Here is a 16,010-nt window from a genome sequence, read left to right as displayed (position 1 = left end):
TTATTTCTGAACAGTTTATATAGTGTACTGGACTAACGTATGATTATCCTAGTGGTCATTACAATCACAGAACCATTCATCTGTGTTTATACACCAGTGTTTTGGGGAGATTAAAGCCCTGTCCAAACTAATGTGGACATTTTGAAAACAAACTTTTCCCTCTGCGTTTGGGCCTCTCGTCCAAATAAATCGTTATTAAGTCACTAAAAAACGAATTTTTACAAACGCCTTTGAACGAGCAGCTTTTCAAAAACGGTGGTTTCCATGTCTGCGTGGGTACATGTAAAATAGAGCGTTTGGGGAACGTTGACACCACAGCTTACATCGTGCAGGCCCACTGTTGCTCTGTGTACCAACAATGGCACCTTTGTACTGGTTTCCTTATGTTTACTTAGCACTGCTAGGTCTAAATACAAGTTTGCAGCTAAATGAAGCATCAATGCACCACTTTAGCAGCATTCCACAGGAATCTCTCTCTCACCCAGTACCTGTGTCTCAATTCAGGGACTGCAACCTCTGGAGGCTGCATTTTAAGAGCACCACAGCGGACTACAATGTCCCACTTTGATGGCTCCTTTAAATCCAGCCGACAAATGTGTCCTTCCATCCCAGAGAAACCAAGGCTCCAAAGCGTTGATCCTTCCTGGTCCAACCCATCCCAAGGTTAATTGCGCTTCTGTGTCGAACTGAAGAAGTAATGGCACAGGGAAGCAACAAGACTTTCAATGCTTCAGTATCACACTTCAACCGAACAACTACACATGTTAAAAAAATCAAGGGGCATTCAAACTTTCTTGTCGTGTCCAGCTAGTTGGACCACAGCGTTCTTCTCTGGTCCTTGTTTCTTTAGACTATCACCACTGGCCTGAATTCCTTGTTTGGGTGTTTGTAGTTTTGTATTCTCGTCTGGACATGGTGACATTTCACAAGTGAAACTAAAACTATCCGTCTTGGCCTCTCAGATCATTTGCTCCAAGTTCACATGCACAACAGCATGTTGAGTGACTCAAACGGACAACTAGGAGTTAGGGCTGGGGGATATGGAATCAGTTGATGTCGATATATATCACGACATAAATCAAAACACTATTTCTATCATTTCTGCTTCAGAATGTAAAAAAGATTAGTGGTATTACCTGCCTTTGTGGGAAGATGCTTTCGACACAATTTGTGTGCACACTACTCTGCTTCTTGTCGACACTAAATAGCCCAAATATCTCCACAAGACCAAATTCCTCAGACCCTTATTTTCAACAATGCCTTGGGCTGTGTCCATTGGAGTTTTCTTCTTCTGCAACGCTGTCGCTCATTTTCTCTTTGATCTCACTCCCACTCCTGACGTACTGATGTACACGGCTGCAGTAGCCCAAACATTAGTACGTGTGCTGCTGCCGCCTGATGCTCCTACAACTGTAACTCTATTCCAGCCACATGATTGGTTCTGCGCAGCATTATTCTCATCATCATTGGCTGTTCGTGTTGTCTGTCAAAACATACATGGAATGAGTTCTGTAGACGTCGTGTCGGCCATGTCTTATATTTCTATCGAGGAAAAGTTATTTCGCGATAATTATCTTAATCGTTTGATCGCCCAGCCCTATAGGGGTTTATCAAAGATGAGACAGTAAGAAATTAATAACTTTCATACTAATTCACTCAGGTGACCTTCAGACTAATAGACACATTTCAATTTACAGAGACATGAGAACGACTCGAGGAATATAAAACAAAGAGCAGGATTTCCTCTTCAGTCGGCAGTCAGAGGTTGAGTTCAACACAAACACGCACTTGAGGTTGAACTTTGAGGTGGCATAGAGCAACAGTAAATAGACACACCCACACAATCCCAACACTGCCAAACTGTTCTGAATGCCTACTAGTTAATAACATGTCCTACTTTAAGTTTATGGTGCCTGCTCAACATGTATTGTGTTCTACTGTGTTGTTTAATAGGTAAACTGAGCTGAGAGATCTTTTGCAAAGGTGATTGAAGGATGTGTCTACAGCTGAAAAAAACAAGCTCACCACAAGTTATGTCTCACAGCATCTAATTTTTGTGGTTGTCATGGATTCATAGACGTTATTTCCATTTTTCTGAGCACTTCAAGTGTAATTCCATAAAAGGCTGGAGAACGGCGGCTAATGGATCTTGTGTCGAGACTGCTTTTGTCAACTGTGTCTTCCAAGGTCAGAATGATCTGCCACTCTCTACTGTTTCTACAACGTTAATGCACCAGATTGAATTTGATGCTGGAGTTTTATTATTCCCTGTGTGCCACATACACAGACACATGCATTTCAAAAAGTACAGGGCTGCATACAGTGCAATGACCTAGTTAGTAGGCAGTTCTGGGGTTTGGTATCTTGCTCAAGGGCAGTGATGGGGGGGCCATAACTCAATTTGCTGTTTCACAGCAGGAATACAAACTTGGCTCAGTCCCGAGGGTCAAATCACCACCTTCTGAGCATCAGTATTCAGCAACAAAGTCACACTGAACATGTCCATCATGCAAAGCTCTTGGGCAGTAAGTTTAGAAGTAACTTACGACAACAATAGAACAAGTGGTCTCAGACTTTTTGACCATACACTGACAACATGACAGCTCGCCAAGAGTGACACTAAAGCTTCTTGATCGTCCCCTAGTGGCTGACTGCAGTATAGGTCATAAATCCTGCCTCTTCCATGTCAGTGGATGGGAGATGGACCAAACTAAAAAGTCAAAGTACATGTCAGATCCATTTTTGTCATTTTAGCTCATTCTTATTACACTGCGTTCACGTGTTCATGTTTCCTGTAAGTTTGGTTTTATAAGTTATTTGATTAAATAAAATGTAGGTGAAACATCATGATTGACAGACTGACTGAGACTGACTCGTGATTTGTCACACACATGTATTCACGGTACCTCAATACAACACCTCCACCCCTTGATCACTATTGCACAGACTCCAAGTGTGAAAGATAGCAGCGTTCGTATCTGGGATATTTTGGCTTCATTTCTGGATAGTGGGAGGAAGTTATGATATGTTCATTCGATGATTTGGACACTACAGTATATGAAAGGTGATGTGCCTGTGAGAGAAATATCAGACAATTAATTAATGAATAAAAGCTGTTGCCTTCAGGAGCAGTTTCAAAAAGGGACACCAAACTAAACATGAATAAACGTGAAAGCACAACATCTCTCACTGGTCTAAAATGTTAGCTTCTTGTTAATGGGAACATTCATACACTCCAATAATTTTAATGGACCACATAAATATTCTGTCCATGTGCACAGTTGATTCGAATGCCAAAACTTGAGTTGCATAGTTATTGGGCAACCGCAGCAATATGCTTACGTTCAAAACATATTATCTACAATCCGCAGCGTGGTGTGTGTCTGTTTGTTTGCAGTCTCTCAGCTCCATCAACAGGAAACCCATTATCTCACCGCTTGGTAAATGCTCGGTGGCCCTTTGTTCAATCTTTATGAATAATGGACCCCACCTTTGTTATGCCAAACACAAAGCATGATTTATGCCACAGTAAAGGCACGCAGCACTTTGCCCTTTTCTGCTTCCTGTCCCCGGAGACGGCAAGGTAAAAAGGGTGACAAGCTGGGAATGACAAAATAAAACTTGCATCTCTGTCTACAGAGTGGTTACCAATCCATCATCGTCCATGTCAAATCCAGTGCAACATACCCATACTGCTGCTGACGTGATGACTAATGGGTGTCCCCAACTTTTCAGGAATCAAGGGTTTCAAACTCTTTTCTAAAATAAAACAGAAACATCAAATTGGGGTCAGTTGGTATTTACCCAACAAGAGTGACATAATTATTCAAAACATCAGCAGAACAGGCCAAAACATCCTCCTTCATAGCCTCGTTTTTATCTGTGAAAGTACTTCTTCCTGGATATGACAGCCACTACTCAGATATGACGCAGAGTTGCATCTGATTCTGTGTAAAAGTGTTAGTTGCGTAGGCTAGTCTGATTTAAGTGTCTCCCAACAAAGACGGCCAATAATTAAATTAAATCGCAGAGCATGTGATCTGTCAGTGAAACATGGATCTATGTGCTGTTCAAACATATGTTGCAGTTTTCAATGTTATTATTCTCGAAGGTGAATAACACCAGCCTCTCTGCAGATGCCTCTGACTCACTTCTCCCCCTGAACCATTGCCCTCACTTTGGATTGTCCCTCCAAACCTCTCCACAGAGCTGTGAGGGACAGTGGTAAAAGAAAAACAAAACGACAACGCTGTGAAATAGGAGATTTGGTGTGCAGGGTTATCATTAGTCATGTCAGTTGTGTCGCTCTGGGGTTGACAGTCTCACCCAGTCCACCACTTTTGTCCAGACTGAAATATCTCAACAACTATTACGTTACTTTGTCATTGTGAGCACGTTTGCACGCTGGCTCAAACCTCTTCTTAAAGTGGAACCGTGCAGGGCTGTTAGCGTGACTGGAGACTTATTTTTTCCTCTTCTTCTTGTTTCCTTTATGAAGTCACATTTGGTTTACACTTGCATTTCTGCCCTTTACTGAATACCCATTTTTGTGTGAAATTAAGGACACCACTTCCCTAAAGAAAAAAATGATAATGTGATTAGAAGAGGAAGGACAGTGAAGTAAAGGCAAATGGAAAATAGGGAATGCATATGAACCACACCATGCACAGTGTGCTCAAGGGTTCAAGTGACCTTTGCCTCTCGAGTGGTAAAAAATATGATCTGCAAGATAGTAGGATCTTGTGATGATGGTACATTTTTGGACATTTACACTAGTACTGTACTTTCTATACTAATTTTTTTTTCTAATTTAGGATTTTGTCAAGTGGCAACCCATCATGGCATCTCCCATTGGTTTGTGAACTTCTGTTTTGAAGCCTCGAGGTCGGCATTTAGGCCGGGGCTATCTTTTTTTTTTTTTTCAGAAGTAACCATATTTGGAAGAGCAAGGGGTGGAGCCTGTCTGAGAAAATGAGAATACTGCACGCCAAGGGACCTGCACCCATTTAACTGTCAATCACAAGCTATCTATGCTTTCACAAATAGTGAATATCTTGTGCATATCTGATGTTAGTCACACTGAATCTGCTAAATATGGATACACATGCTATGAATGCAGCATGATGGGTCCAAGCTGCACCTGCTGTAGCTGCCATAGATTTAGTAACAAGCCAGAGCTAAATATGTTTGTTTTTCAAATGAAACACTTAGAAGGGCTTAAATAATGGCTGCCTACTCCGTGACAATAGTCCAATAAAGTAAGGGAACCACAGAGTCAACAGACAAACAACAAGGAGCTTCAATCATGTTGCTCTCCTCCTTTTAATTTTCTGTTCTCAAACATGTCAACCTTGCCCGGGTCCATTCCCACACAAACACACACACACCATCTGATCACATGATCAGTTTACAATTTGTCTCTCTCTTCATCTGCCTCTGTAATAAAAGTCAAACAGGAAGGAAACAGAACTGCGGTTGATAGTACAAGCAGCACGTATCAATGATTGACTTGCCAAATGCTTTCTCACGGCATTTTTATTTAATGGGGACTCTGAAATATTTTGACAGCAGTTTTGTTCTGGAAGAAGGGCTTGTTTACATGACATGGGCAGTGATAGGGGTTTAAAATTAAATGCATGTTTCCTCTTTGAAGATGTGAATGGTTTGCTGCAGTGGTTTGTACCATTAAACATGTCCCTTGTGGTTTCTAAAAGATCTAAAACGCAGCACTCTGTAAACTGTTTGTGATCGCAGGATTTAAGAACTCAGTGTAAAATCCCATTAAGCACTGAAACACACTTTCCGTCTTGATCTTGCATTCCTTTACAAGCGCGGTTTGCTTTGATCTCATCGCACTAGGCTGGCAGGATACGTCCAATCCTCCACATTTTCGGCGAGGTGGCCGACAAGTGGGAAGTGAACAGTGCCTGTGAGAGTAGAACTTAGGCGTCACATCAAATTACCTGAGGATGCGTCAGCTAGGTCAAGTCATCTGTGTCTGCTGCAGCGGGTGGATGTTGTCTCTCCTGGGACGAACTTTACGCACTGACCTCACAGAATTATGATCATATGTAGAGGGCAGGTCGATGCGGGAGCTGTGTGGGAACTTGGCTAATCAATGACACATCAGTTGGCAGAAAGGATGCGAAGGCAGTGGCTAATCCTGCTGTCATCTGCGGGTCCTGTAGCCTCGGTGATTTCCTCCCTCAAATCCCCTGCAGGAGCTGACGGCTGTGATCACACCTACACTCGTGTTTTCGTTCGTCTGAACCTTGCTGGAAAAGTTTACTTTTCAGCAGTTGTGTTTTTTCTCTTGACCTACATCCCACCAACCTACCACAAGTTCACATACAGTTAAACCCGCTCCTATTTGATTTGCAAATTTAACTAGCGTCAGTCTCTTGCTGTAGCAGGCTTCTCCACTCCTCCTTCTTTTCTTAGAGGTCTGAGGCGCTGGAGAAAAGGACTACCCTTCCTTCCCACTGTCGTGAATAAATCATTCATATTTGACTTTTGAATAATTGAACATACAACATATTACTCTCAGTGAAGCTAAGACCCGACTGCAGCCAAAATAGATACCAACTTTTTTTGCTGGAAGTGGGCACGAAAGCGGTTACGCTGAAAGTGCAAGCCAGGATAACTTAAGAAAAAAAGGCAGTTCTACCTACATTAGTTTAGACTGGAGGCCTTGGGAACATAGCTTCTCTTTTATCCACTTGACAACACTCAGACTGGACCTTTATGATGGCACTGGTTCAGCGCTGTGCTGTGTTAGCCTCAATTTGCAGTGTTGAATCTCCACTTAAAGAGGCTGTAGGTGATGAATGGGTACTCATGCGTAAGAATGGCTTTCACAGCACTTCCACATACAGTATGAAATCAATAGCATCACCACCATTCTGCAGTCATTATTACATGACCTAGGCATGATCCCAACAGCTTGCTGATATTTTTCGAGAAACGTTACTCAACCAAGTTTTATAAGGGGAGTTGTTGCTGTGGTAGATGAGTTTTGAAGCATTTTGAAGGGGAGAAGAGGCTAGGGTTGGACTTTCACACTGAAATTGAAGACAGGTACTTTTTACGTCCATTACATTTATAATACACAAATTGAATAAGAGTGGTCAAAAAACAACCAAGTGTTTTAGGCCATTGTGGGAAATACTGCAAATAAATGAGGAATTTAGATTTTTATATGATTCTTGTATTAATGTGACAAAGTACTTAGGTTATTGAGGTGTTATATTTTCTAGAAAATGTAAATGGTAAATGGACTGTATTTATATTAAGCTTTAAACTATATATATATATATATATATATATAGCACTTTGGACTGTATTTATTTAGTGCTTTGTCAGTCTTATTGACCACTTTACAGTACAAGTCACATTCACCCATTCACACACGCATTCATACAGCGCTTCTATACACGCACTTTTTTCTATTACACAACATTCATATACTGTCAACACAGCCACCGGAGGTAATCGGGGGTGCTGTGTCTTGCCCAATGACACTGCGGAAGGCAGATTAGTGGAGCCACAGATCTAATCACTGATCCTCTTTGGTGGACAACCCGCCTCCACCACAACATCTTGTTAATGATGTAAACTTGCATATAACATGGTTGAGAATTATTTTCATATTGCCAACATCTAATGTCTAAATTACAGATGGTATTGACTGCCTTAATCTAGATGTTTGTACATGTTAATGTGAGAAGATTAAAAACTGCTTCAGACCTCTCAACCACACATAGAATATGACGCACCTTTTTACAACATAATGTGTAATTTTACTCAATAGAGTGTGTATAATAATTCAAAAAGTAGCTGTCGTCTTTGATTAAACTTGTGTCAACATGGATGGTGAATATCAGAGATACTCTGTTCCTGCAGGATTACAGCAGTCACTCTAGGAGCATCTGTGTCAAGCCATGCAAGTCTCCGCTGGGTCATAAATTCTTTGCCCACACACACTGGGGACCACTCCTCTAGTACCAGATTGCCCATATTGGCATAAACTGCAAAGTAGAGCACCTCCCCTGGAACCCTAAAGGAGCTCCCCGAGACAATCAGCATCTTACTGCAGTAACGCACCTTCTCTCCAGGGACTGTTTCACCTCCACAAACCCGCCTGCTCAATCCTGAGCCTCATTTGCGGCACTCCTCACATTTCAGCTTCGCTTTGCAATGCATGTCCTTGGGAACCCGAGGTGACACCAACAGAGCCCTAATCAAAGATAATCGTGTGCCTAATTGGCAATTCCCATCCTGATGAATTATCTCTATGATTCCCATTGTGAATCATCTGCCAAAGACACTCTGCGCTGTTGAATTTAAAACAAATCTGATTTCATAGCGATCACTGAAAACAGTTCACAGAACTGTCTGTGCAGCTTGCGTGGGGATAAAAATAATCCCAAACTGACATCACATTATTTTAAATTCTTGTGTCTGGCAAAAAGGCAAAGGGACTCGGAGATGCTCTGCTCGAGTGCTGTGTGTATGTGTATGTGTGTGTGTGTGTGTGTGTGTGTGTGTGTGTGTGTGTGTGTGTGTGTGTGTGTGTGTGTGTGCGTGTGTGTGTGCATGTGTGTGTGCACTTTGATCTCACAGTAACATGTTCAATCATCCACTCTATCGTTTCAGGCATGCTCACTCACAGATGGGTCCATTTCTTCTTTCTGATTATATACTATGAACAATTCTCCTCTCTAATCACAGACGATGGCACCTGACAGAGCCAGTTTGCAGTACTTTCACTCAGCCTCCACGAAAAAACAAAGTGAGTCCTGCTCTACAAACACTGACATTGTTTATTTCCACTCAGCTTTTGTATATTTGCTGAGGTTAATATGGGAAAACATTTTATTCTACAGGAGGATGTCACAGAATGATGAGTGACTGGTTTCACGGTGGCCCTCTCATGACCTGACTGAGGAATGAGTGGCCACAGATCACACACAAATCCCAGTCCCCGTCCATCCATCTTCAGTTATCACTGTGATCACGGTGACCTCTAACCTAACCTCTGAGGGGCCTTTCTGCCTCTACACAACTGATCTCGTTACCTCCCACCCAAGCACAGCCATAGCTCTGTCACTGTCACCGCATGCTGACTGGAGCCATCACACTGTATCACAGCATGATATCTACGATCCATTTCCTCCCATAATATCATTATCCCAACGCATGTACGGGCATGAAACACATAATTCTGGGTGCAATGCATAGAGGTAATAAAGCCTGATTGGCAATAGGAGGAGGAAATAATCAGATCATCGATACCACAATGTGCCTTTGTCTTCATTAAGGTTACAGTTGCAGAGCAGTGACATCGAGCACTTGACTTTTATTTCATTGTGGGATGTAGTGGGAGCATTGGGCATGTCTCATTTGCCTCAAGCTATCAGGATTGACTCTGCCTTTGTGAGCACAGACTCTCCAGAGCTGGGAGCAGAGTGGGGACCCGGATTGGTGGGGATGGATGTTCAGGGTTGAATTTTGAGGAATCTATGTGGGCTGTATTTAACTCACTTTCATAAATAATTTTGGAACATCATGTTGATGCCAAACACCATGGATGGCAATGCTCAGATTTATGCAGGTATAGTGAGTCAGAAACACAGCATTTGGAATTGAGTCATCTGCTGCTGCTGTACCACATGTAAAGTGAATCCCAGCTGCTTTTGCTTTTCCTTTATTGTAATGGTCGCGTAATAATCAAGAACGTGGGTCGTGCTGTGCGCCCTAGACAGAAATGCAGGACCATTTCAAATCATGTATCAGTGTCTTGGCAACTAGGTGCATGAGTCCTGATCCTTTGCGTAATGAGCCCACAGGAAAATATGCCCATGGTCAAGCAGATTAATGAATCGTGCTATAAATGAATCACAGTCTGTGTACAGTCATTTTCTGCATCAGGGGCTTTAAACGCACAGATAATCAGAGGAGCAGCTGATGTGGAATGAGGCATTTAAGAGCCATCATCTGGTGTATAAACGCCCATTTGTTTCATGCGTTTCGTTTACAATTCATTACTTCATTTGACACTTGAACTGTTCCCCACCCTCAGTGCACTAAAGTGGTTTGGAGCAGCCAATAAAAACACATATTTGTCGTCTCCGTGTCGTTTAAACCGAAGGACGCACCGCACGCGTAATTTCGGGTGCCGATGCAAAACTGATCCAAAGCAGCTCCGGTCCAGCTGCTGCCAACTTTGTAAACTCACCTATCCACGCTGATCACACACAGGGTCATGATGGAGGCAGTGCAGCACATTACATCCATGCCGATGAAGATGTTGCAGAACACCTCCCCAAAAAGCCACTCGCCCCCGGTGAGGTCCGTCACTATTACGAACGGCATCACCACTATGGCCACGGACAGGTCCGCCACTGCCAGGGACACCAGCAGGTAGTTCGACGGCTGCCTCAGCTTCTTCACCACACACACCGCGATCACCACGAGGGTGTTCCCCATCACGGTGACCGCCGTGATGATCGCCAGCATCACCCCGATGATGATCTTCTCCGGGCGCCCGAAGTCCAGCAGCTGCTCCCCGCACGTCTTGTTCCACATGGCGGTGGGACCGATGGTGACGAGGACGTTGTAGAGAAGCTCCAGGGTTCCATTGATAACTTCGGAAATATCCTCCTTCTTGTTAAAAGTGAACTCAATTCCCGAAGTATTGAACATCACGACAGCGTTATCCCGGTGGGGATGCAAGGGACGCCTCGCCAGTGCGCTCCAATTACGCGCATATTTGGATATGTGTAACCTGCTCTCGGCTCCTGTCCAGTGGTCTCAGACTGAGGCTGTTGCAGCTGCCCTTCATCAGAGCTGCCAACAATTCAGAGGAGTTCTTGACTGGTTTCTGTTTAAGAATCATCCGTCAGAGGAAGAGCTGTGTGGATGAGTGCTCCATCCCTAGAGGGCGAAAAAGAAACTTCTGCTCCAAAACTATGAAAAGAAAAAAAGTTACAGAATCTAAATGTGGCTGCTCAAGAAGTACTTGTTTCTCACGACACTACTCCGAGAAAAATGGTCTGTTTGGGGAGCTGCGCTGCGCAAACCGCACCTAACCATGTGACGCATCACTGGAGACGCACAGACAGACAGCTGAACACATACAGGGCATAAGAGACACAACAGCCCAGACCCTTTTGTTTCAGGGAGAGAAAAATCTTCTGATCATCATCATCATCATCACCATCATCATCATCATCATCATCATCATCATCGTCATCATCATCATCATGATTATTGCGTTTTCTCTTGTAGTGGACACTATTCTTTTCTTCTGGTATGTGACGTTGCTTCTCTTGGTTCCCTTGGCCCCTCACATTTAAACACTGGAAATCAGAGCAGTAGATCCAGCAGCTCTGATGATGCAGGGAGACAGCGAGTACATATGGGAAAGCTTCCCAGGACTCTGTCCAGGCAGCAACAGCTGTGGTGTGTTTGTCCCCTCAGGCTCTGATGGGGCCAGTGCTGTTTCCCACACACACTATTTCCTCCTGCTTCGTCATATAGCTGCTCCTCCCCCGTCAGATGCAGGCCACCATAGCCGTGGTCTTTTACTCACTACACCTAGATACTATTCAGCCTGACAGACAGGTCAGTAATGATTGTCGCATCCGATTAACGCCAGTGACCACTGGCAGTTTCTGCTAGACCTCCTGCTGTCAGGGAAAATTGTGTCCATTTATTCTAAGGATATTACCGATGCACATCAGTGGAGATGGGTCAGGTTTTCAGGGTGGAAAGCCTCTGAGGGGAGCTCTGGGGGCTTATGCAAAGCAACCTGTCAGCTTCTCAGTGGGTCTGGTAATGAGAGGGGTTAAACAGATATGGATTGCATGTGACAGATGTTTAGGAAAAAAGCACGACAAGAGAATTTTGGATCAGCAAATTTTAGTTAATGGAGTTGTCTCATCTTTGTGGAAGCAACCAGGCAATCAGGTACAGACAAGTCATGAGACAATGGGCCCCTCAGAACACAATGTGAAAGGGAAAGCACTATAAGTCTGGGGCATTACTCGTTCATTTGTTTACAGGCGAACTTGGATGACACCAGGCCTGAAGCAGCTGAAAATGCAGATCCCTGTGTTCCTTTAACAAGTCTGTGGTGGGGTGTGGTGTAGATTAGAAGCGAAAGTGAAATTAAATCAATTGCAAGAAATTACCTCAGCATTTAAAGCTTGTTTTAATCCCCCATCACTGCCAAACTCCTCTGCGGCCTGTTTGGATGTCATGTTACTGAGACTCTGTCCAATAAACAAGCCCCTTGTGAGTGAGTCCATGTGATTTGTGCCCACGAGCGCAGGGCCTCTAATTGGGTAGTAAGAACCTTAATGAAACCAAAACACTGAATAAACATGTCCTGACACCGGAATGATGCGTGCTGCCATCAAGCTTCACATTTTGACCTGTAATTACACCAACACGTCAATCTTTTCCTGATGTTTGTAAATGTCAGAACGAACCGCCAAAAGCAGTCCTTCAGGTCTCATCCAGGCGTGCCGCATTAGACATGACAGTTGACGCCACTGACTACGTCGGCTTGGAGCCCATCTGTGGCTCTGGAAGTCAAATGTTTGTTCTTTAGACGTAGATTACAGCTGACGGCAGACAGGTGGCGATTGTCCCTACTTCACAGTCCCGAGACATTGTTTATCTTCTTTTCTTTGGCAGCAAATTGAAGATTTGCAAACGTGACCTTAATAAACAGACATAATCAGGCAGAGGGCAGGAGCCGTGGAACAGACAAGTCATTTCATCACAGCAACAAAATGTTAGCGAGGAGCAGAAGAACTGTTATTTTATCAGAGGTACAGCGCCACACAAATTACCCCCCCAAAAAACCAGAGAGGATTTGTATGTGGCTGATCGAGTGAGGATTGGAGCGGATGATCACATCCCTATGACAGTCAAACAGTATTATACAACACAGCTGGTTTCTAACCAGTACTAATCTAAGCTTCAGTCATTTACATTATTTCGGTTCTGCTCAACATAAAACAAGTTGTTTTGTTTTTTAACAGTTAACGACAGAAGTCACTCAGTCACTGATGTTGTCTTAAACCCCTTCATCTTTACAACACATTATCTTCATGCATATTTATTGGCCTTTGTTTACCAAGTCACAGTTGGATTTCCATGTAAAACCACGATAAAACTGATCACAGCTTAAAAAGGTAAACTAATATTTGGTGTGGTTTTTGTGATGAGGTCACACTTCAAAATAAAGCTTGTGTCCAGAAAGCAAGAATATGTTTTTTTAAATACATGTTTCAGAACAAGAAAGACAATGGCCATGGCATTTTAAAAAACACCATAGTAGCATGAAGGCAAAAAATATGTATGCATATCTGTGTTGGCAAAAAAAAGTTTAGAAATAAATGAAATACAAATAAAAATAAAATTTGCTAAGTCATAACAAAAACAATCCTTTAGCCTTTGTGTTTACAAATGTTTCTTGACTTTTTATTCCTGCCAACTGCTGTTAGCAGTGTCCACTGTTTTCCACTATTTTTAATTAAATGAATGAGTAAAGTAAATGAAAGCCCGTGGGCCTGTTCTTCAAGTGTGACTTAACTTATTCAGCTTACCTAAGGCTAAAATAATCCTGTCAATTTTAATAACACTTATTTGGTTCTTTGAAAGCAGTTTGAGGAATGATTTGTTGAACTTGGATGAAGAAGTAAAGGTAAAACGACTGAAGAGATGAATCAGGAATGGTTAAGCTCAACACTGATCACAGGACTGCGGGTAAATTATCTTCCAGTATTATTCATTTGTGATTCAGACTAATATTATATGTTCCTGCAACGTTGTGCTCCACAATGTTTCCACTGTTTCTTCACTGTTAAACATATTTCTAGTGACCACGAGTGCGGTTAATGTGAATTTTAGGTGATATTCATATGACTGATGTAAAAAATCATCACTGACGTTATATATTTAATACATTTAATGTTTGATTCTGACTTAACTGCCAAATAAGTGCCACATGTTTTGGCAGCCAGATGAGTTTAAGTTTTAATGCTCAGTAGCTCAAAATGTGGATTGATTAAAAATTAATTACAAAATGCACATTAGAAAGAAGCAAACATGACGGCAACATTCTCACACCAACAAACCTCCACATCTCTGCTGTTGGCCACTGACACAATACGTGTTCACATGCCTTGTTCCAAAACACATGACATATGATGCGTGACCAGGATCCAGTCACAGGGGCCTAACACCTCCAACTCTGAGTTGAGAAGTTTATTCCCAGTGATCGGATTGTGATTACCACACATGAATCTGAAACAAGACTTGCTCCAATCACAGTTTTACATTTATGTTTTGCTGAGACACTGATTCAGAGTTACACAGAGTGTGTGCAGTGAGTAGTAAGTTAACAAGTTGAAATTGCCATAACAACACAGAATTTGGAGAGTTCTGCTCTCGCTTGTTCCTCACGCTGATAGTGTTTACATTCATTATAGAAGGTTAATTTGATTTCCCCGTCTGTTACAGTTTGTTCATCGTGTCAATAAATGGCACTGCCTCCTTTAAAAGCAAAGTCATTTTCAAGCCTCATCTGGTTCCCTTATAGTTTTCGCTTTTAATTTCATGTTGTCCCTGACACCAAAGATGAACTGGAGTCTGTTGAAGACTGACTTTTAAACATTAAATAGAAAGAACATTTTAATGATTAAAAAATTAACTATGTCACAATAAGTGTTTTCCATTTAGTTCTTTAAAAGTGGCCTCCAGGAGTGTTAATCTGACAGCAGTGAAACACACCACCCCATCTGGCATTTCCCCCAAAAAAGCCTAGTTAATATAAAAGAAGCAGGGGAATGGCTCCTGACTAAAACAGTGTTGAATTTGTCTCTGCAAAGAGCAGGTGCCAGCACAAAGTCATCACCTCGATACTTCTGGGACCATTTGTGATTATTCCAAAAGCGTCTCAGGCTAATTGCCAATATGCCTGACCGGTGACCCGAAAACTAAAGCTGTGTGGGTTTTGATTCTTTTAAGAATGTTTGACCATCTCCACTGACATTCATAATATTTGTATGTATAACAAAGAGACAGAGAGCTATGATCGCTTCAATCGACTGCTTCTCTTCATCATTTATCTTTTTTGTTTTGCCTTTTAGGAAAGCCAACATTTGTAAGACTTTATTCCTCATGATTGTCATAAATGGCTGTGACAGTTCCAAAAGACGAAAACTATATCAGCATAGATCACATGCTTGTGTCCATTTTTGCAGTAATCACACACTCACGACTTTTAGCATTGCCTCAAGTATTTTTAAATACGACGGATAATTTATGTGTACGGCAGAGTCTCAACCCCTGTTGAATCTGAGAACTACACTAAGGGCACATATTAGTTGGCTCATGTAGATGTGTTTGATCAGCGATATAATTGGCTGAATGTGTGACAATTAGTGAACGACTCCAATATCAGTAGATTTGAGATAATGGCACCATATGGTTGAGCTTGTCAAACATAATATTCACCACCAGCAAGCTGCCTAAAAATACACACCATGCCCCTGTGACTCTAGCAGTAATTGGCCACTGCTGAATAACAGAGTCGGAAAATAATACTCCTGTGGAAAGATTTTAATGAAAGAAGTTACAGGCAATCTGATGAATATAGATATCTGTATACACATGATATCATTATTATTCTTTTTTTATGAGTAAATTAATCTGCTGTGTTGTTGTGATTGTGTTTTATGAAGACGTAATTAATAATTTGACCTTGTTTAGTGACTCCACGGGTGCAGCCTGCAGAAGTCACCAGCAGAGGGCGATGAAGCTGTTCCCCGGTGAATTGACATGAAAAGATTGACAGGTGCAGTAAACCAATGCCTTAGTGCACAAGCGTGATTGATGTCCAATCAGGATATTGGGGGGGCAGATTCTACCGGTCAACCTGTGGAGTCGGTGCCGGGGGAGTAGCTTCAAGCGGAGTGGGTCACCGTCTATTTCCT

General features: G+C 42.4%; 1 protein-coding gene across 1 annotated transcript in view; it reads right to left on the bottom strand.

Moving 5' to 3' along the window:
• The window catches only part of htr7c (5-hydroxytryptamine (serotonin) receptor 7c), a 28,618-nt gene extending 17,491 nt beyond the window's left edge, over positions 1-11,127 (bottom strand). The window contains exon 1 of the mRNA XM_034596714.1: positions 10,238-11,127. Within this exon, the coding sequence (XP_034452605.1) occupies positions 10,238-10,704 (467 nt within the window). The 5' untranslated portion in view covers positions 10,705-11,127. The remainder of the gene's footprint in view (positions 1-10,237) is intronic.
• Positions 11,128-16,010: the final 4,883 nt, after the last annotated feature.

The sequence above is a fragment of the Hippoglossus hippoglossus genome, chromosome 9, assembly GCF_009819705.1.
Source record: "Hippoglossus hippoglossus isolate fHipHip1 chromosome 9, fHipHip1.pri, whole genome shotgun sequence".
Classification (NCBI taxonomy): Eukaryota; Metazoa; Chordata; class Actinopteri; order Pleuronectiformes; family Pleuronectidae; genus Hippoglossus; species Hippoglossus hippoglossus.
The sequence above is the reverse complement of the archived record's forward strand: the minus strand, read 5'-3'. Positions and strand labels throughout refer to the sequence as shown.